Source organism: Siniperca chuatsi, linkage group LG6 (assembly GCF_020085105.1).
Source record: "Siniperca chuatsi isolate FFG_IHB_CAS linkage group LG6, ASM2008510v1, whole genome shotgun sequence".
In the NCBI taxonomy this organism is placed as follows: Eukaryota; Metazoa; Chordata; class Actinopteri; order Centrarchiformes; family Sinipercidae; genus Siniperca; species Siniperca chuatsi.
The window spans coordinates 13377124-13398962 of record NC_058047.1 but is presented as its reverse complement, the minus strand read 5'-3'; the positions used below and the strand labels follow the sequence as shown (position 1 = coordinate 13398962).

At 42.0% G+C, this 21839-nt stretch overlaps 1 protein-coding gene across 12 annotated transcripts in view; it reads left to right on the top strand.

The window, feature by feature from the left end:
• The first annotated feature begins 475 nt into the window (after positions 1-475).
• LOC122877517 (ephrin type-B receptor 3-like) overlaps positions 476-21839 on the top strand; it is a 62177-nt gene continuing 40813 nt past the window's right edge. For 8 of the 12 annotated variants that reach the window (XM_044199167.1, XM_044199162.1, XM_044199159.1 and 5 more), the window contains exon 1: positions 479-1201. In XM_044199167.1, coding sequence (XP_044055102.1) covers positions 1138-1201 — 64 coding nt within the window. In that variant the 5' untranslated portion in view covers positions 479-1137. Of the gene's footprint in view, positions 1202-21839 lie in introns of all 12 variants that reach the window. The other 4 variants (XM_044199170.1, XM_044199158.1, XM_044199169.1 and 1 more) reach the window with 3 other exon arrangements.

Below are 21839 nucleotides of genomic sequence, written 5' to 3'. Positions count from 1 at the left end.
CTGGGAGTCCCAGGAAAGGAAAGGCAGTGACACGCTGCTACAAAAAGAAGATACAATACCAAAAAAAGACCAACTTCACAACTAAGCCAATAATTTAAGGTTTGTAGAATACTGAAACACTAGTGAAGATACAGTTCAAAATGTTGCACAAATTATTCAAAAAAATATCCAATCATTCTCTTTTTACCACAAAAAATGTGTTAAATCAAGTGTCTGGAAGAGAAGATCGTTTGTCATGCTTCAACAGCTGTGCCGATACGATGCGAGAAACAAGGACTGCTCTGGGACGAGAAACACATCCGACATGGATTTTATTTTTGATAATAAATATGGCACTAAATGATTGTCAAGGTAGACTTTTTTTCAGTGCAGCTGCTGTAACCGTAACCCCTCCTCCTGCTGGTGCCCCCGGTCTCTCTCTCTCTCTCTCTCTCTCTCTCTCTCTCTCTCTCTCTCTCTCTCTCCACTCTCCCGTTATTCCTCCACAGCCTTGTGCTTCATTCCAGTGCACAAGCCGAGCGAAGCAGACGATTCACACAGCAGCCAAAGCTGATGAATTCGCTCAGGGAATAAATATCTATAAATCGCGCGACTGTTTCTTTATAGGAATACCACTTGATCGTGGACGCATGTACCCTAGCTGGGACTATTCACCATGGTTCTGACACAAGTGCGGCTATCTTTGCCTCTGCTCCACTGACCACAGAGAAACTCTTCGGATCTCCTCGAAAAGGCTGTTACTTCTTTATTTTTCATTGACTGTAAACGAAATATTGCTGGAAATAATCTCCGGATGGTGACCACGGACAGGACTACCTGTTTTCAGCTGCTTCGCTCAGTGCGAGGGGAAGGGACTCGAAGACTTGCGCCCGGTGCCTTTTCTCTGGTTTAATAAGGTACATTGGAGATCGTTGAAAAGGAAGACGGGCTGCTATATTCACGCATTTTAGTTCCTCCGAACACTCACCTTTACGTGTTTTGGTGAATGGGGGTAACTCTGGTCCTGGAGGCTTGACACAGCTGGGACTGGGACAGGGACTGGGACGGGACTGGGTGCGTGGAGCGTCGGATCACCCAGGATTGTATTCCCTCCTCTCGCTCTCGTGGGTCTATTTACATGTCCGACCTGACCGCTTTATGACAATGGATTACTTTCTGCTTTTATGCAGCATCTTGCTGCCTGTGGTGTCCGCCGTTGAAGGTAAGAAATTTCATCTAAATATGGTTCAATTGCGTTGCAGGATGCCTAAAGCGTATTTTTCCTCCATTCCAAGTAAGCCAGCACCCATGCTTCACAGAGGGTGGGCACCGCAGCGGGTGAGGCTCCTACCCAAATTCTTCATTTTCTGTCATCCCCGAATTAAAACTAGCGTTTAATTTTCAAAGGCCACCTGGATTGTTTTCAGGGATCACAAATGGCATTATTGGCTTTACGCAGCCAAGCGCTGTGGTCGGTACAGGTTTCAGTGCACAATTGTTATGCGCGTCAACAAAAGCTCATCAATTTCAATGGTAGTTGTGTATTCGTTTTTGTTAGATCAGCTATTGCCGGCTGCTAGTGCTTTCTTCGTCCCTTAAAGGAAATTAGCTCCACACTGTATCTCATCGGGGTGTCGCGGCTCCGACCCCCCCTCCTTCCTCTCCATCAGACACTTTCCCCTAGTCGGCTGCGTGTATTTTAGGGTTGTATTGGTGTGTGGCCTATTGACATGTGGACTATCAGTTTGAGGTCAAAGTATACACTCAAAAATCTGATAATAGTCTATTTTGATACTCAAGTCATTTGGAAAAGCTGTAATATGATTTTTCTAATTTACCCAAAATGTCATTTAGTAGGCTAAATGAAGTCAAATTAACTGTGATTAATTTACATCTGTATTCATTTCATTTTTAGTTTTGTTAATGATTTTTTTCTTCTTAAAGTGGCAACAGTTGATTATTTACAGATATATTTTATTTTGCTTCCAATAACAAAGCCATCTGTTTAAGCTGAGTGTTGATGTTTGCAGTGCGTAAAATCGATGAGAAATTCTAGCTGTCTATTTTTTGCCCCGGCGAGGTATAGTCCCACTCTTCTGTTATTCCTTTCCTACCGTTTGGAATGTCTCACTCTGCTCTGTTTTGGGAAAGAAGAATAAGGGAATTGTGGAAATAAGGTTGAAAGGGGCCTGAAGCTTGAACTATGCATGCTGGAGCCCAGGCGAGGCTCCCGGTTGGCTTGTGATGCCAGTAGGAAAGTAGGACAGTGGGCCACTGGCTCACTAAACGCTTTTCTCTCTCAGCTTGTTTCTCGACCTGTCCGCACAATGTCCTAAGAGGTTATTTTTCATAAAACAAGTGAAATACGCCTGTCTTTTTTTCCAAGGCAACGTTTTACTTTGCTTGACAATTTTAAACGTGACGCCAATGATTTGAGATAAATCGAAAACATCAGTTAGGCTATATACAGTTGATAGGCTGCCTATAAACAGATATTTACGCTGAAACGACAAAAGTAGAAAACATTGTGCCGAAAGGAAACGTTTATTTATTTCACTCCAATAGAAGGTCCTGTTACTTATTAAACATCCACAAAACTAAATCATTTCAAATGAAGATTATGTTTTGCAATCTGGCGCAACACCGCTCCGCGTGCATTTGATTCAAATCTCTCACTCAACTCACTTTCCAGTGTCTTGACCCTAATTTGAGAAAACAGTCGGTGCTATTTGAACGCATCATGAAACCACCATTCTGACTTAAACTGCTTTTCACGCTATGCTTCATCTTCTCATGGGTTAAAATAGTGTAAAGCTTATCTGATAAGGTTTGTTGTTTTATTGGTACCTCTAAATAACTTGGCAACCGAAGTAGGATATGATAAGACTCCCAACACAGAAGTGACTTATTTGCTCAAAGATCTTATATTAAAACCAGCAATCAAACTCAGATGCACTTTTGATGTTGTTGAATAAAGTGCCGAATTAATTACCGTCCTAAATGGGCATGGCTAGCATTACAATGTTCTAATACCAGCTTCTCCTGAACAAAATTGTATTTGGAAATTGTAGTTCTTTATTTTGCCAGGGACCCCCCTGGACCCCTCTCAGTGACCCCTGTAGGTCACTGGACCCCAGTTGGGAACCACTGACTTAAAACACATGGCTTGAATGGATGAGTGGATTCTTGTTGTGCAGAAGTCGGGGGCTCCAGAGATAGATACAGAGAGAGAGAGAGAAAGAGAAGGGAGGGGGCTTAAAGTTGATGTATTTCGTTTGAACAATCTATTTCTTACATAAGTGATGCCATAAATTGTACCCGACTGACCTGGCTGGGGGTTTACCAAAGCTTTTAATACAGCCGGATGATTTATGGCCGCTGTTGGGACTCTTTCTGGTATATCAGGGTTTATGGCAATTTAGGGAGAAACAAGTGGCCTGGCGGGGAAGTTACCCAGGCCCCACCGTGCGACTCTCCAGGTCCCGGGGTCACTCAGCCCGGGGAAAGGCTCTTAATGAATTCATGTTTTCTTTTCTTTTTTCTCTCTCCCTCTTTGTTCTTTTTATCATGTTTTGTTCACATCCGCTCTTTAAATTGACATGTAGCCTAATAGTTAAACTCAACGTCTTCAATCTTGTAAATTTAGTTTGCTTTTAATGATTTAATTATGGAGCTATTACAGGGTTTCGCTTGTTTCCGAGTTCTCAGTGGCTGCGAACATCAGTGCTAAACAATAATCTGAATCTGTTCATGCACTTTACCTCATTGAACTGATTGGGTGCTTTTACTTGGCTCAAATGTGACCCATAAAAGAATGACGATTGAATCAGGATTTGATATTCCTGTCATAATGGTTGTTTTGTTGCTCTGCGCAAAATAATGAAATATGCAGGTCACATTTTTATTTTATTTGATGGAATATATATCTTTTATTTTTTTAGAGTTTGGATATTCAAATATGTTTAATGTGTTAATTGTCTGAGGATCACGACTTCTAATTCCACTTAAGGTATTTTCTGTGTTCATTCGATAGTGAAATTCACAATGTTTTTGTTAAAATGAGAAGTTGATCGTTGCAATGCTGGTGAGGTCAGATCATTCGGTGGCCTCAGTGTAAGAAAGGCCTTGGCTGTTGAACTTAGGCTGCTATCAGTGTGCTGAGGAGACAAATTGCGTCGATGACAGTCCTGTGTAGCGCACAGTGGTTACTCCTCGGTGTAAATTACTTGTGATGGAGGGAGGAAGCATAGAAAAAAAGTCACGAACACCTTAATGACAGGCCAGACCAACGAGCAGTGCACCCACGTCGATGCCGTTTATCTGAGTTTGTTGTCTTAATGCATCCCTGTTGTATGGCATTCTAGTTTATATGATGCTGAAAGAAGACATATTTCTTATCTAGACTCTACCAGCATGTAAGCATTAGATGGAGTTTCAGTTGAACAAACATCCCAGTTTAGGAACCACAGCTGAATAGACTTGTGTTTATTGAAAACGTTTTGTGTGTATTTATTATAAATTAAAATGAAAACCCAAACCTCTTAGGACAACGTCCAGTTGAACAACTCACACCTGAAATCGTTTTCTGTCTAAACTAAGACAAATGGGTTTTTATGGTCGCAGCTCAGGGTTCCCCACTCACTCTCCATGCTTTTTCCCCTATTTATGGCTGTGTATTTCGTGGAGTGATTACGCACAACCAGGGCCTTTGAAGCGCACATGTTTATGTTTTTACGTGGGTGAGATCACACCTCCACAGGAGCTTTCCTGTGCCGGTTTGCACTTGGCACATTTCTCACCTTACTCTCTCCTATGATTTATTCTCCCCCGGTCTTTCTTTAGCAGAGGAGGTCCCCTCGTCATCATCATTATTTTATTATCAGTATTATCAGACATTGGCAGTGAAAGGGGTGGTTGAACATATGATCAGCAGGCATGAAACGCCCTTAGAAAAAGAGTTAATTTAAGAATAGAAATAGAAAAAAAAAAAAGAATCGAATATGAAACGTACGTAAACAAAAATTTAGGTGAAATGATTTCATGATTTTAAGGGAATACTGGTAAATGCTCAACTGATGTGTTTTTTCACCCATAATGGCTTTCAAAGAAATAGCCTATGTGGCGGTTTGTTTTATATGTGTTCCTTGTGATATTATTAAAAATGACAATATCAAATTTGGGTCTTGTTATAGGTTGGGGGGGCTGCGTCTTGCTAAAACTTAATTAACATTAAGTAATGAGTAATGGGGCCATTTTGTCCGGCACGCTTGCTGTCCGAAGGCCTTCATACACCGGGCTTTATTTATGAGCGCAGCGTGTGGCCTGAGCAGGACTCACAGTGAAGCTGCTATGTTAAACTTTACTTCAGGAGCTCCTCTCACATTCAAAAGCTAACTACTGAACAAATGTATTTAGGGTCACAATTGAAGTGACAAAGGGAACTATTAGTGGCTCTATGGTGGCCAACACAGACCATTCAAGGTCCGAGTGGAAACTCACTAAAGAGGCGTGAAAGTGAATTTGCAAAAAAAAGCAAAGTCATTCTGGCTATTCTACTAATGAATCATTCCCGAGGGCAATGTGGAGGTCAGCAAAATGGTAAATGACTTGGATCAGTAATTCTATCTATCTATCTATCTATCTATCTATCTATCTATCTATCTATCTATCTATCTATCTATCTATCTATCTATCTATCTATCTATCTATCTATCTATCTATCTATCTATCTATCTATCTAATTTATTTTAGGCATACTGATGTACTCATTAAATATTACTTAATTAATTTATTTTATAAAAGTATGCTTATCAAGCAAAAATACACGATTTTTTTTTCATGATAGGAAATAAGATAATGCTTGCGGAGATGTAAAGAGGTAGTTGCTCATGCGCACACACACACAACAGACAAAGAGTGCTCGCAGTGTCAATTGATGCGGTTTTATTGATCGAGCGAATCAGCGCTGCTCAGCCTTTTAAAACCGCAGAATCAGGTTTGATGCGGGAGACTGCCTAGCTGTCTTCTTGCTAGAAGCAATTAGCAATTCATAAGGATATTTATCAATGCGTCCTGAATCAATTGGCTGGGTGAAGGATGACTTCGCCTCTTGTGCAATAGCCACGAATGCACATTGGGTACATAGGGTTTCTGCCTTCTCAATAATAATTAAAATAACAACAATATTATTAATATTATTAATAATAATAATATTATTATTAATAATAATAATACTTTTATTACTATTATTATTATTATTATTATTATCTGTAAGTAATAATTTAGACTTACAGACACTACAATCAAATTAGCGTCATATATTTTATTAGCAGGGAAATAGTAAATAATTTGAAAATAATTGAATATTAATATAAAATGCTCTACTGTATTCTTCTTCTTCTTTTTATTGTTATTATTATTATTGTTGTTGTTGTTGGTCAACTCAATTTACATTTTACTATAAAGTATACAGTATATCCATCAAGTTGTTTTTGCCTATCATGTTCATTACATGCTCATACTGTACTTCCCATTGGTAGTGCATTTGAATTTCTAATACTTTAAATTGACAAAGCAATACAGATCGATCTCAATATTTACAGATAAACAGTTGTTTAAAAGAAGAAACAAAACCATTCAGACATGAGAGAAAACAACAGTATCAGTCCATCACTTTCAGCAGTATCCTGTTATATTGACCTCGACAGAGAACTCGGCCAGTCGGTAGGTCATATACTAGACAGCAGCCATGTTGAACAGATGCACAGTGACTTAGGTTCAGATTTGCGTAAGGCGCTCAGGAAGAAGGGAGAATGGATGACGACATGTTGGGAGTTGGGGTGGGATGGTATGGGGGGAGCTGCGAGGTGGTGTGGTTGGGATATGGGGCGGATTTGGATCAGAGACCCAGAGAGCAACAGAGTTGACAGACTTTACAGATGCAATGGGCCTGCGGGAGCGCTCATGTGCACTGACTGATGGTTCATGGCTCATATGGCGGTGTGGAAAGATTCACCGAGCTGGAATTTCACATGTAGGCAAGCAACAGCCATGTAAGGCCTGCTGGGGCCTTCACACCACGAGGAAGTGGACAAAGTTGGATGATCAGTGAAAACGAGGCAGTAGCGATGAAAATAGGGATATTGTCAAGTCAGCTTTGATTCTGTAGCACTATACTGTGGAGTCTTTATTGAAGATGAGACAAAATATGACACCAGGAATGTCCTTGAGTCATGTTCGTTTTACTGTATTTGTTTGGGGCTTTACAACATAAAGGCCATTTCTATCTTAGCTTTTGGGACTGACAAAACAGGATCAACAGAGGCAGAATATAAAACTAGCAGCAAAATTACACCGTGAGAGAAATATGAGTGTAAGCATATTATTATTACAGTAATACAATATGTTTTGTAGGTTGTTAGTGTTATTTTACAGTAACCTCCACATAGTTAAATCCTACCATCTTTTTCAACTGACATAAATATTAAGATATAAATGTCAATGGCTGTGTCTAAATGTGCATAATAGCAACAGCTCTAAGCCAGTAGTGCTAAAACTCAAAATAGTTTAATTTAGCCAACACTGTGAAGTAAATCTAGTTTATGTGACATAACTGTGACACAAGTAATGTTATTGCAGTTAAATACATATGATTAGGGTGAATGTATGTTATAATCCAATGTTATGTTAATCCAAGTTAAACTGGAGTACAACAGATATTGTATTTTACTGCAATTAACGCTTGCTTTTACAAACACAACCATACTAATGTAGTTGTGTGTAGTTCTGTTGTTGTAATTGCTTTATAGTAAAATATTTGTGTTCATGAAACAAGCTGTAGTGAGTAGTATGTCAGCTTTTTGAGAGTAGGATATTCTAACTATTTTCTGGACAATTTCCAAAGCTGTATTTGTGTATTCAGCTTGTGTGAATGGCTGTTTAGTATATTGCTTTTGTGTGTGCAGTCCATCCTGGCATCTGACAGAGGGGCCTTGTGGGATGGCAGGTCTTTGACATCCACTGTCGAGAGCAAGCAGAGGAGGGCGAATGTGTCTGGGCCTGCCCACTGCACAGACACTGCTGGTGTCTGTAGTCAGCCGAGCAGAACAAGGGAGAGACACACAAACACAGGGAGAGAAAGAGAGTGAGGGAGAGATTTTGCACTCGCAGGGAGAGCAAGATGGGTGGTGCATCTAGGCAGTTGGAGTGTGTGTATGTGTGTTTGGGAGGTTACAAGGGTTAGGGAGTGTTTGTGTGTGTATTGCTGGGTGTACAGTATGTCACTGTATGTCTACTCCTCTAACTACGGTGGACTGAATTAAAAATAAAGTCATGTGATGGCAGCATAGAGAGATAGAGACACCACCCGTTGTATTAGTCCTTGTCATTAATAAGAACTAAAGTTCAGCTTAAACATTTTACTTAAACATTTTGCTTGTAGGTTTCCATTGTCATGCGGAAAAACTACCTAAACCATTTTACACAAAATTTTTCTTGTATAATTGTATTCACTGAATGAGGTAAAAGACAAAAACATTAATTGACAGACCCTTATTTGTACATTGGTCTAAAGTTATTCAGAACCTGTTTATGTTTGTCATGAGAAAGCCCGGCATGTGCATGTGTGTGTTTGTGTGAATGTATGATGGGTATTTCACATTGCTCAGCTCACTCATACAGGGATGTTCCCCTTTTCTAGTCCTTACTGGACTATATTAATGGCTTTCAAAATACTGATGAAATGTTTGACATAATATTAATGGCCATCAGAGTTGGCGTTTTATAGGCCCTGTCGGCACCGGATGTCCATAAAGTGCAGCTGAAATTACCATGTGTCAAAATGTCCAGATTAAAAGTGAGTTAGGACCTGCTGTGCTTTCCACCCACTCTCAACCCACGTCCTGTGACCCCTATCTAGAGGTCATAATGGGGGTCTGTTTGGATGAATTTGTTGGAGGCTTACTCCCCAAGGCAAGTCTTGTTCCTTCTCAACAATAGCTGTCTTAACACAATCAAGCTCCAGGGGTTATCCTTTTCCAGTGGCGAATAAAAATACACTGAAAGAGGATGTGTATATTTAGAGGGACCGACTGCACAACTTTTCATGGCTCGTTGACACACATAAACACTCACACAAACAGACCAGGTCAAAATCACAGTTGGAGACAGGGATGTTCGCTTGACTTCGTTTTGTCATCGTGGCCAGCCTGCACATCAGGGCAGTTGTACTTTTTGCATGTAGGACCTGGAGCACTTCTGAGAGATGACTAAGCACTTTTATGGACATGTGACGGCCATAATGCTGTTCATCACTTGGCGAGCACAGAAGAGGCAGGGATATTCGAAGGAACACAGGGTGGAGTTTGGGGGGGTAGACTTGTCCTAGCAGCGGTTTGATCCACCTCAGGGCCTCCTCCCACCATTTCTTTACGAGCTACAGACTCTTGTAACAAATTTTTGCCGATAAAGCAGAAAGAGATCTTTGATATTTGTCTTTAAATAATAGTCAGTTACATCTGTCTCTAGAGTGGACGCTGCTGTAAAACAGTTTGCCTTGAGGGGGGAGAAAAGCCACATCACCTGGTTTCAGCCTTTGCCGGTCTTGTTAACTATAAGAAGAAAAGACAGATCGGGGAAATTTCTTTGTTGAGTTTAACCACAGCTGGGTGGTTGATGGTGGGACTTTTCGAGACACAGGGCCTAGCTCCAGGCTTTGCTTCCCTCAAGAGCAGAAAAACAGCTTTTGCTAATTTTCAAACAGCGTAGTTAGCTTATGCGTGATGATAGGAACGGCTTCAAGGGAAAAGCTGAAGTCATGACTGATGGGCTCAAATATCCATTGAAATTAGCCATAATGCATGTGTGAGAACAACAGTCTTTGAAAAGTGTATATTTTACTTAGTAAGGGGTCTGTGTGTGAGTGTTCCTGTTCACATTAAGTGCAGTGTTGCAGCAGGCCGCTATTACACCTTTTTCTGCCCCACTTCTCATCCTTGGTGTCAAAAACACTCACCACCTGCACTTCATCTACACTTCAAAAGCCCCGCAGGCAAGAGGAGGGCTCCTCACTTCTATTACATATTTCTCCCTTTCCCTTTTTGTCTTCTTGAGAACAGCAGCAGGTTTAACCAGACCCCTGCTCTCTTACCAACAGTGCACCAAATTCACTCTGAACATCCTTAAACACACTCTCTACTGCACAGCTCACACACGGTGAATCCAGCACATTTCTGTGGCAGCAGCACCAATCACACGTGACCTTTTGTCAAGATATTTACATAATCCCCACGGTTCCACGCTGTAGCCTCCTGGAGGCACTGTCAGCTGTGGGGAGCATTTATTTAACCTCAGCTCAAGTTGAAATGGAGTTTCAGTGACACAGTGACTTTAATGTTTAAGTGAGTGCAATATTTAGAGGGCAATGAAAGGAAGGTCAAAAAGTTTAACTGGCTATTATTGAGGCAAGCATTTCATGGGGGTAATCTAGCAAATGTGGAGGTGTTGCTTTTGGTCTTTTGTTACTCAGATGGCCCTAACACCTGTCCATTTGGTAAAACCGTAGATGGCAGAGAGCTATAAAGTGCTGCGTGTGACACAGATACTCTCATGATGTGTTTTTTCAGCAGCAGACAGAGGAAGGGAAGGGAGGCAAACCTGTGGGTTTGCCATCAGCTTCAGTCAGTTCACAGAGCTGCTGTTCCACTGTTACAAGAAAGTCTGTTCTCCAGCCGACTTTCTTCCTTTTGATAGTAAGATGCAATCAACTGCAACTGGTTGAGTATAAAACATTTTTTCATTACGTTCCCAAAATATCTGTTCTTACTTAAATACTGTACGTTTACTTCACTGCAAACTCAACTGTGGATAAAAAAGTGCAATTCACATATCATGCAATTTCAAATATATATTCAATGATGGCCTGTGTGACATTTTGGTTGTTAACTGTGATTTTAACAGGGATTTGACAACGAGTACTGTGAAACACTAATTGCAATGAGCCAGATGAAAGCACCGGACAAAATAGGCTGACCCCCTCCCTCTGTGCCAAGTCAGGCCATAAACAGCTTCCCATTCCCCTCTCACACCCTATGGAAACCCCTTCTGACCCCTCAACTGACACACACACACATAAATGGTGACAGTTGCTTAATCACACAGCCATACGCACGCATGCACGCATTAACTCCGCTCAATACACATGCACCCAAGCCCCCACGAAATCTTCATCCACGCACCCACATGCTTCTTAGGGTCAGAGCCCACATCCACATCCACTCACTCCTCTGCTAATGAATCAATCAGCTGGTTCCATTCGTTTCATTGCTGTCAAACCATATTGATCAGCCCCTTTCTCCCCGTCCCAACAGAGCAGCAGGGGAGCACAGAGATCGAGAGGAGTAGAAGGAGCTTGAAACATCCAGGCAGTTCAAAGACTCCTCATTTCTTATCCACTTTGGTTCCCCAGAAATACGGCGTTTTGATGGTGTGTAGCAGTGTGTATATATGTGTGTGAAATGAAAGAGAGAGAAGGGATTAAAAAAAGATCAAGAAGGCAAGACGTCTTCTCCTAGAGTTTCTACATGGTATCTGACCTTCCTTTTACCTCTGCGAGACTGGCGTGTTAGCACTGTGGATTTCAACAACCACGGGAAGGCTGGAGATAGCAGGTGGCGGATTTCAGCCAGGTGCAAGCTCATTCACTTCCAGGGATGCCCCTTCTTTGCCATGAAGTATAAACTGCCCCGCCCTACTCTGGCGTTTGAGCCTCTAGCTTGGCTAGGTGAGCGATGTGTATGGTGGGTCCAACTCTCGCCATGCTCCACTCCCCCACCTACCGAGTCAAAGTCAGAAAGGTTATCAGTTATTTAAGCCCCTCAAAGTTAGAGCTGTGTGTGTGTGAGGCAATGCAGGGTGAGAGAGAGAGAAAGGGTGGCAAGAAGAGAGGGTTTCTCGTTTTCAAAAGCCACTTAGTTCTGTTTATCGGCCAGCCACTTCATTTCAAAAGGTGTTGAGAGAAGCAACTATGAAGGCCAGATATTGTAGAGAGGTTACAGGGAGCCAAGGTCAATTATGTTGAGGTTAGGGGGAAATGAGTGGAGGAGGACAGGTAGGAGGCGGAATAAGAGGAGGAAGGGGTGTGAGGAGCTGAGGAACAGAGCAGCAGTAGGTTCTAAGACTGTGAGATCCACCTGAGAAACTGTAATCTCCTGACTTGGATGCTTTCCACTATCGTCCAAGACTTCACTTTCACACCATGCAGCTTCCTCCAAATTACACATTTTTGCGCACACATACACTCACATTGGTTCCAGATGAAAGGTCTAGGCTTTGAAGCAGTCTGGAAGGAATCTGCCAGCGTTTTTTTAATGAATCTGACAAGCAAGCCAGTGCTGATCAATGGAAACATTGTGCGACAATTTCAAGATGCAATCTCCTATAGTGTCAAAGTGAGTGAGTCAATGGCAGATGGAACTAAATAATTAGAGTTGAACAAAAGGCAGAAGGAGTGAGTGAGTAAACACAAATCTCATATGAGCTGTGTTTGCAAGCTTACCAATAACCGAGCATTGTGGTTTTATTACCTGCTCACGGTTAAATATCTGAGAAATTCAAAGCCTTGTTAAACTTGGTTATCAACAGGAACAAAGCATGGTGTCAGTTTTCAACATTTGGGTTTCTTTTTATAGAGTGGCAAAGTTTACCTTTGGTTCAGATGGTCATTGATTTATATGGACCAATATATTTTATTGCTATTTGATGAGAGAAAGTCTGAGGTTGTATAACTGCACTGGTGGTTTAGCACAAGTTAATCAGGTACCACCAGCTTCAAGGTCCCTGTATGTATTGTGCCAGCCAGACAGCTTGGCGCTTTGGCCTGCCAAAGGGGAAGAACCAAATGATTCAAGGCTTTCCACCAAAAAAGGTGGCCATTAAGCAAAATCCTCTGCAGACAAGGCCTCCTTTTATATGCTGTTTACCTTCCTTTTCTTCACCCTGTCACTCTCTTTGGCCTTGTCCCTTTCCCAGCTTGCTCTCAGCCTATGATCTCTCCGCCCCCTCTCTTTAACTGTCATTCTCATCCTTTCTTCTTTCATCCCATCCTTTTTGTCCATCGTTCTGCCCTCTGCCCCTCTTCAGTTCCCTGTTCTGTGACCGCAGCTTATCACAGTTACAGTAGGTCCTAATTGCAGTATTATTTTCCTTTCCCTGTTATCTCACACCCTCGTGATATCAAAATCCCAACAGTGACAGTAAGATGCTGGAAGACAGATGCGATTTACTGCTCAGAGAGCCTTTGTTGTTACTACTTGATAAGGTCTTGACTGTCAAGATGACTTCCCCTATTGTGTATGGAGAGAGGAAAGTCTGCAGTTTAAAGGCATGGCAAATGCACGTCATCTCCTCTCATTCCACTGACTGAAATTGTTTCCTTACATGACAGGTCTGACATGCACTTGTCTTTCAACATGTCATTGTCATGCTCTGCTTTTTTTGCAAAACATGTTCCTTGCCTGTCAGCTTGGACAATAAAAAAGATTAGCACATAAGGAATGGCTACAAAAAAGAAAGGCAAGAGTGCCTCAGTGGGCTGTAATGCAATATGTTGCTTTAGGTGGCAGAGGGTGTCTAAGTGGGAGTCGTGTGAGGTGTCTGAGTTTTAAATACCTCAGCCAAACAGCTTAGAGTGTGAAAACAATCGGCAGAGACATGAAAGTGTGAGCGAGAACACACAGGGGTCAGATAACCCCTGGCCAGATGGGGATGTTCAAGTGAGTAGGGGAGAAAGGTTGTGGGGGTTGCAATGTTTATGCCACTAGTGTCAGGAAAGGGATACAAAAGCATTACCCCTTGTGCCACTTTTGGCCTCTGTCAATCCCCAGGGGTGCAGATATAAAAGGGTGGTGATGATTAGAGATTCAATTTGGCTTGCCATCAATCAATGCCACCAATATAGACAGGATTGCTGCCGATAGCCCATCCTTGCAACCAGATTGGGTTTGTGCCTCATGGGATTCACGCCCTTTTTTCACGCTTTGTTAATTAAGCGACCAAGCTGCCCCTGCACTTACTTATTTATGAATCTTGGCTTCGACCAGTACTGGAGACCACTTGGTCTCCCCTAATTAGTCCCTCACTAATGGCCCTGCTTCCAGACAATCCATACAATCTCAATCCAGACCGCCGACCCCCATTCTGTCAATTTACACACGGAACCATAACATCCATATGACCTTGACGTTACACAACCCACATTGTCTGGTGTTGTGTTTCTGTGGTACTGGATAAAGTGCCTCACATGGGATAATGAGGCAACACTTAAAAAAATCAATTTCCATCTCTGTCTAAGTAATTCCTCACCTGTTCACTAACCCAAGAATAGAGCAGCCTGGATGTGTTGAGCCTCAACAGTCATTAGATATGGAAGAGAACCTGAAGGAACAGAGCAGGAGGCTTCATGTTGGTTAAATATTAACGCTTTCGCATAGCAGCTAGGGCTTTGCAGATTTAACTCTGCCATGATTTATTGACATGTGTTTCTTCCTTTAAATAGGTTTCATGACACCTTTTTGAGTAAAGTATGCCAGTAGACATAATTACTATAACCCCAATCTTATAATTACTGTAACTACCAATCAGTCCAGCAAACACCCTGCCCGAAAACCTTTTTCCCTTCTTTTTAATGAAGTAACTGTTCAGGGTCAGTAAGCCCATCTGCTGTGGCCTTGTGTGGTGCGGTTTGAATCCCATAAACACTGGTCCCAAGTCAGATTTACTGGCCAGTGGCCCTGGGGATTCATTTGTATTCTACCCACTTTGGCTGGTTCAGGGTCAGGGCCAATGACTAATCAGGTTAGTGCTGATCCACACCCTGCGGTTGGAGCATTACCAACCCCACTTTGCTCACTTGGACCACCAAGAGGTCTGGCTTATGTATTTGTGCATGTGTTGAAGGTAGATGGAACACATATGAGCTGGATGGAAACATACTGATATTTTTGGTGCATCTCTCATTTCCCATGTCTCCAGTTGGGGAGAAAAACAAACTTGCACCTCGTTGTTGTTTATTCCCTTCAGATTGTATCGCTACAGGCCACAACAGAACTGAACCCAGCTGAACACTTGTGCTAATGGGTGAGTTTAGGCATAAACATTGGGATTGTTATTTTTTAACTAGCTAAGTTCGCCAGAGGCTGTGTTATAAGGATCACAATAAGGCAGGTGGGTAGGTGGGGGAAACTTCTGGGTGAAGTATGAAAAAGTTAACCATTTATTCTCTTGGACAACCCCGGTGCAACACAAGATTCCTCTTATTTGTGTTTACTTGAATGTACACATAGATGTCCATTTGAAAAGGCAAAGAAAGAAGTAAAAAATCCTCTGATTGTAGTTCCTTTCAGAGTAGCTTCACCTCCGAACACTGTTGTCCCTTCTCTCAGCACATAAATCAATGGGTGCCTGGTGGCCTTGTGGCTAGAGCTACTGTGTGTGTGTATGTATAGATAGTGGTGGTGTGGGGGTAATTGGTGACACCACGCTCCCCCCAAACTGCCAGCTTTAGTTACACATCAATGAAGGGTGAATAATACATTAGCCAGGGTAGCCCATATTCCTCCTACATATCCCAAGAGAAAGACAGAGGCATGCAGAGGTAGACAGATGACAAAATGAAAAATATCTACACTATATATCTTCTATAGAGAAAAAAACAACTAGAAGCGAAAATGTATTTAACCCAGAGCTCCCTGTTCCCTCCCTAATCTCATTCGTCATCTACATCATTCAGCCAAACCATCAAACTTCAACCTACCTCACTTCTTGTTTAGATAGTGTCCCTCTCCTCCTCCCTTGTCCTGATGTACAACCAGCTTCTTTCTCTTAGATTTATGCTGCTGTTTAGGTGCTTTAAGGACAACAGGACACCTTCAGATGAAAGAGGAGTCGAGGCATAAACTCTAGGCCAGTCAGATGGCTTGGGTTAAGCAGATCTGCTGGAGTGTGTGAGGGTCCTTGAGCATGGATCGGTGATGCAAGTGGTTCTGTAATCACGGTGCGATTATTTAGACATCCATCTTACTAGGACAATGACAGGATGAGTTTCCATTTGTGTATGTGTATTAGAAAAAGAAAGCTAATTCTGTCTGTGTCTATGTCGGCCTGTGTAGTGTATGTGTGTGTGTGTGCAACCTCTGCATTTTGTCCTTGCCAGTTTGTCTGTTTCTGTGCATGTGTATGTGAATATACTGTATGGGTCCATGTGTGTGCTACTAACCTCTGTACGGTTTATTCCGTCTTTCTCTGTTGTTGCTGTCTGGGGCCCTCTGTGTGTCATGCCAATGCACAGAGGTCTTTATGTAATTGAAGTGGGCCTCTGAAAGCCCCCTGCCATATGGACTCCAGCAGCCTTGGATGTCTGCCTGTCCATCCGTCAATTTCTTTTAATTGCCCAGAGCCAGGATTCTTTGCCGTGAGTATCTATCGAGTGGTTTCTCCATAGGTTAAATACATTAATATGTAATAAGGTTTGGGACCTCACCAATCCCTGACCATGAGACTGACCAGATATTACTGAGCTGGGCTGAGAACAGGTAGCGTGTGGATGCTCTCTTCTGGTTGTAACTGTCCCTATCTTGTCATTGTCATCCCCATTTGATTTATATCCTTTTTTCCTCAACTTTCTTTTTTTATATAAAGGTGATAATATAAAGAATAAAATATGTTTCTCCCAAAGGTGCTGCTACTTCCCCCTTCCACCCCCTTTTTTAAGAGTAAACATAAAAATACGAGCCAAAACAAACCGTCATTGTATTGAGATCATGTTGTTGAAACCGTGGAACTAGAATAATGTTTTGTATTGTTTGCAATATAAAAGTCGTTATTGTTTTGTGTCATAAAGTTAATCCCCCTGTGTACTTTATATATAGCCAGGCTCCTGGAATCTGTGTGGCACAAAATGTTAACTGTATTTTGGAAGTTAGAGGTTGCCAATCTTCACAGCAGTGATTTTGTTTATTATGTTAATTATACTAATGCCTTAAAATAAACATGGTAATAATTTATTGAAGCAATACAACAACTAGTACCTTTTAAAGCCAGACACTTATTCTCCTTCTCCTCACGTCTTATTTATTTCCTTTAAATTGCATCATACCTCTAGAGTCACACAAAGGTTTTGTTGCATCTGTTGTCAGAATGCTGTAGCTGATGTTTGCATTTTCTCATATCTATCTTGCAATGTTGTCAGTCTAGAAACTCGAGCTTGTTCTACAGTATGACTACACCTACAAGAAGCCACTTTGCAGGAATGTAAGCTAAATGGCTAAAATGTAAATGTAATGTACATGTAAGGTCAAGCAGATAGTAGCATTGACATGGCCATGTTTTAAGCTTTTTCTGGATGCTCTGTCTATGCCTTTCTCCTGGCTGGTTCATTACTGGTGCTTTTAGCTGCTAAAGAGGCGAAGTCCATTTGCACAGAGGAGGTCTAACAAGTCAAGTTATTACAGCAGCCAAGTGTGAGATTAATTAACTCAGTGGCAATTAAGAATGCAGGTCCGACAAGAATCTCGGTGGAAGCGAGGAGAGGGGAGGGGAGGTCGAGAGAGAGACACACATAGAGTATGAGAGAGAGCCTCCACTCCAAAACAGATCATCATGATTAATCTCACCCAGCCATTTGTGGGTATGTGGCATTGAAAAACAAAATAGCCATGAATAATAATAATGATCTCTCCTCTGCACCTTTTACTCTACCTTAACGATGCCAAATAACAAATAAACACATTTATCTGCCACCACCCGCTTCAGAAATGAAATAAAAGCCTGGTCACCAAAATAAATATATAAAGCCTTTTCAGTAATCAATCCGCAGCTGTTTGTCATTATAGACCATTAACCGTTGTTACACAGTACAAAGAAGAATGAAAAAAGGCAGCCAGAAATGAGGTTGTATCCAGCTATCTCATGAAAGAGAGTAATGCCACTGCCAAGGTTTTGCAGGATCGAAACTTGAACTACTTCACTCCAAAGCTCCAAAGCTGGTTAGTTAGTTATAGTCAGCAAACACACACCTAGGGAGGAGAAAATGATAGAGAAGAATGGGAGTGGTAGCCATATGTGTGAAGGAGAGACTCTCATAAAGGTAGAGACAAAAGAGAAACAGACGAGAAAGGAAGGAAGGATTTGTGAGGGAAAGAGAAAGGACAAAACCAGCGGACCTGCCCAGTTTACCTTGCCCAGTGTTTTATATAAACAGCATCTCGTGTGTGAGTGCATCTGGGCCATTGTTCCTGTTCCTGTTTGTATTTGCGAAGTTGCATGCTACATTAGGATTTTAATTGTTTTACATAAAACGTCACTCCCCAACTTCTTTGTATGGGAGGGTACAGAGAAAGCGATGTCTGTGCTTTTATGTGATCTTTGTGTATGGATTTGCATGGCTAAAACAGAAAGGGTGTGAGCGTGTGTGAGAGTGCCTCAGTCACACAAGCCTGCAGAGCCCTGACCTGGCGGGTTGCATTCCTGACTTCAACTGCCCTAACTTCCCTTTTGTTCTCCGTGTCTTTGACCTGAATGGCTAATGACTGGGCAAGCAGGTAAACTGCAAGCCCTGTGCCGACTTAACGAGCTGGTGTGAGACGCACCAGCTTGCCTGCAGGGTTTGCATGTCACCTGGTCCTCCTTATCCTTCCTTTTGAAAAGAGAAGACAGGGGAGTGGGGGTGCGATGATATGTATGTGTCGTGGTGGTGGAGGTAGAGTATAATTACTCATCTACTAAAATTCCCCATCTGCCATTTTTTTCACCCCCCTCTTTTTTCCCACCCTTCTCTTTTTTCTTCCTTATAGGTAAACGAGGGCATACCTGGGAAATTAACATGACTGGCGGTGATAATTGACTTGATAATTACCCTGCAACATCTTCATAAATCATCAGCGGTTGCTCGATGAGCCAAAAGACAGCTTTTAGTATGTCTAGCTGGAGTCCACAGTAACAGGGTAGTCCCCAGCTACTATTTTGGTTCTGTTTTTTGTTTATCCTGTGTGTGCAAGTTTCCGAGGAGAAGCAGAAAAGAAACAAGCAAACCTCAAAGACTTTTGGTCTCTACCACCGCAGTATTTTTTAAACTGTTTTAAAGTAATTGGAAGCCACTGGCATGCGGAAAATGCGGACCGCATTGGGGCTTTGCCCCTCACTATAGACGCACAGGCAGCTGTTCCGGGTGTAACGGGAAGTAGCCATCTTTAATTAGATTCAACACGATCATTACATGCTGCACTGGAAGTGCATTGTAAGGTGATCTGATATGTTGGCAGATGACTGTATTAGGAGAGACTGTATTAAGAGAAACAATGGTAGAGGGACAGAGAGAGAGAGAGAGAGAGAGAGAGAGAGAGAGAGAGAGAGAGAGAGCATGTGTTGTGAGAGAGACTCAGTGGCTATTGAAACAGAATGGCAAAGCTGGGTGCTAAGCCCTTTTCTTGTGGTGCTCAGCCATTCAAAAAGCCATGGCTTTTATTCAATGCCCAGTTCCAGCTCTTTCTAGGCTACACCCCCAGTGAACAAACAGGATTTGTGTGTGTGTGTGTGTGTGTGTACAAGTCTTAATAATATGTCTCATTTTCTATTTGGATATGTGTTGGTGTTATTATTGTTTAAGTACAATTATGCATAATGTGTATGCATTAGCATTATGCAAGTGTACAGTGTGTGTTTGTGTTCCCATGTGATTGAGTTCTGTTTGTTGAGTCAGCCATTGCTGACACACAAAATTGCCTGAAACCTGCTATTAGAGCTGTGAGGTAACTGCTTACACACAATCTGACTGCACAGGCAGCACAATAGCCCACCTCCTATTGAACGAAAATGTGTGTACGTGTGTGTGTGTGTGTATTTGTGAACGTTTATGCTTCTAGTGCCTCTGAGACACTCAGATAACCACCAGCTTCCACCCATACAAGTAAAACACTCATTCATTCACACAGGTGAGTGTGTGCATGCACACACTAACACCATTCTCTGCACCAATAAAATGTGTCCATTGAGATTCGCACATAGTTCTCCATGGACAAGTTGCTGAGATCGCATTTTCATATATTTGGTCCAGGAATCTGTGCTGCTATCTTCTACACAGTCTGTAGCCAGAGCTATTGAGCTGTTGTGAATGGACGCCCTGGTTTGCACAGGGGCAATGGAGCAGAGGAAGGAAGGAGAGGAGAGGAGTAGGAAGAAAAGGACTAGAGAGGAGAAGAGCAGAGAAAAGGACAGCAATGAAGTATACGATGGCTCCCTGTGCTGCAGTTAGGCAATGGGCAAAAACAGTTCCCATCAAGCTGCATGTTTAACACAGACACTTCAGGCAGACACACAAACATACACACACAGGACATTGTAGACGACTATACACACATTCACACACAGACACACAGTCTCTGAAGGCCGCTGCATGTCAGCATGCCAAAAACACAGTGGCAATGAAAAAAGCACAGGGGCTGTGGGGAATACAAGAGAGCGTGTACCAGCTCTCCATCCTCTCCTCTCCCTCCTTTTCTGTCCTCTGTGTTCATTCCTCCCTCCTTCTCCCCCTTTGTTACCTTACTGGCACCCTCTTTGCCTTTCATTCCCATCTCTTTCCCTGCTTTGCTCTCTGCCTCTCTCTTTGAATATCTCTTCTTTTCTTTTGCACTCCCATCTCTTGCTCCCCCTTCCCTACCCCTGTTTTTCCTTGACTCTTCCCCTTTTTCTCTCTTTCTCTTTCTTGTTTTGCTGAAATCTACTGAGACTTAGAAGCAATGGTATAAATGAGTGTGCACTGAATTACTTTTTTTTTTTAAATCACAGCCACACCCAAAGCAGGGAATCTCTCTACTTCTCTCTTTCTTTCTTTCTTTCTTTCTTTCTTTCTTTCTTTCTCCACTCGCCTCTCCCTTGCTTATCTCGACAAATAAACCCATATTCAATAGTTATCTCCTTTGTGCTGTGGCTGTGTCATGCTGGGAAGTAATGCATTGATAAGGTGGGAGACTGTTGGCACATATTAGATTGTTTTTACATTGTTCGATCCTCATTCATTGCTTTTTGAATCTGTTGTGGATGTCCCAACATTTTAATTTTACTGCAAACAATTTTGCTTGATGCCCAGATTCAGAGTGACTTACAATCACTGAGCAAATATCATGGGCATTTTAACAGTATATTAATGGACACGCACTAACCTTGGTGATCAAAACTGTGATTTTTTTTTGTTACAGCATGGTCTCTGTAACCACAAGGCCACTCTCCCAAGATAGGGGGGAAGGGGGGGGTCAATGAAGGTAAAGTATAAGGGCAGACTTGATATGCTAAATGGGACTTGGATGGGGTTAGCGAGTCCTGACACTCACCTGTCACAATGTTAGCCTGCACCACTAATACCCAAAATCCCTTTGAAAGGCAGAGGCGCCAGGTGATTTTCTGCTCACAGACAGACACATACGCACAGACCAACATAATGTTGGGATCCTGTCTTCCTTAAAGAAAGAAAGAATGACAGATAGATAGATAGATAGATAGATAGATAGATAGATAGATAGATAGATAGATAGATAGATAGATAGATAGATAGATAGATAGATAGATAGATAGATAGATAGATAGATAGATAGATAGATAGATAGATAGATAGATAGATAGCAGTAAAATCTTGATTTTGTATACACAATTTGTGTGTGTAAGCATGGATGTCTGCCTCTCTTACATGCATACCTCCTTTTGATTGAATATAATTAGAATTCCAACATTTAAATGAGACTGTTGAGTAAGAATGAAGCTTAGTTCAAGACTAATTAAATCATAATATATCTTTCCCTCTTCTTGTTTGACCT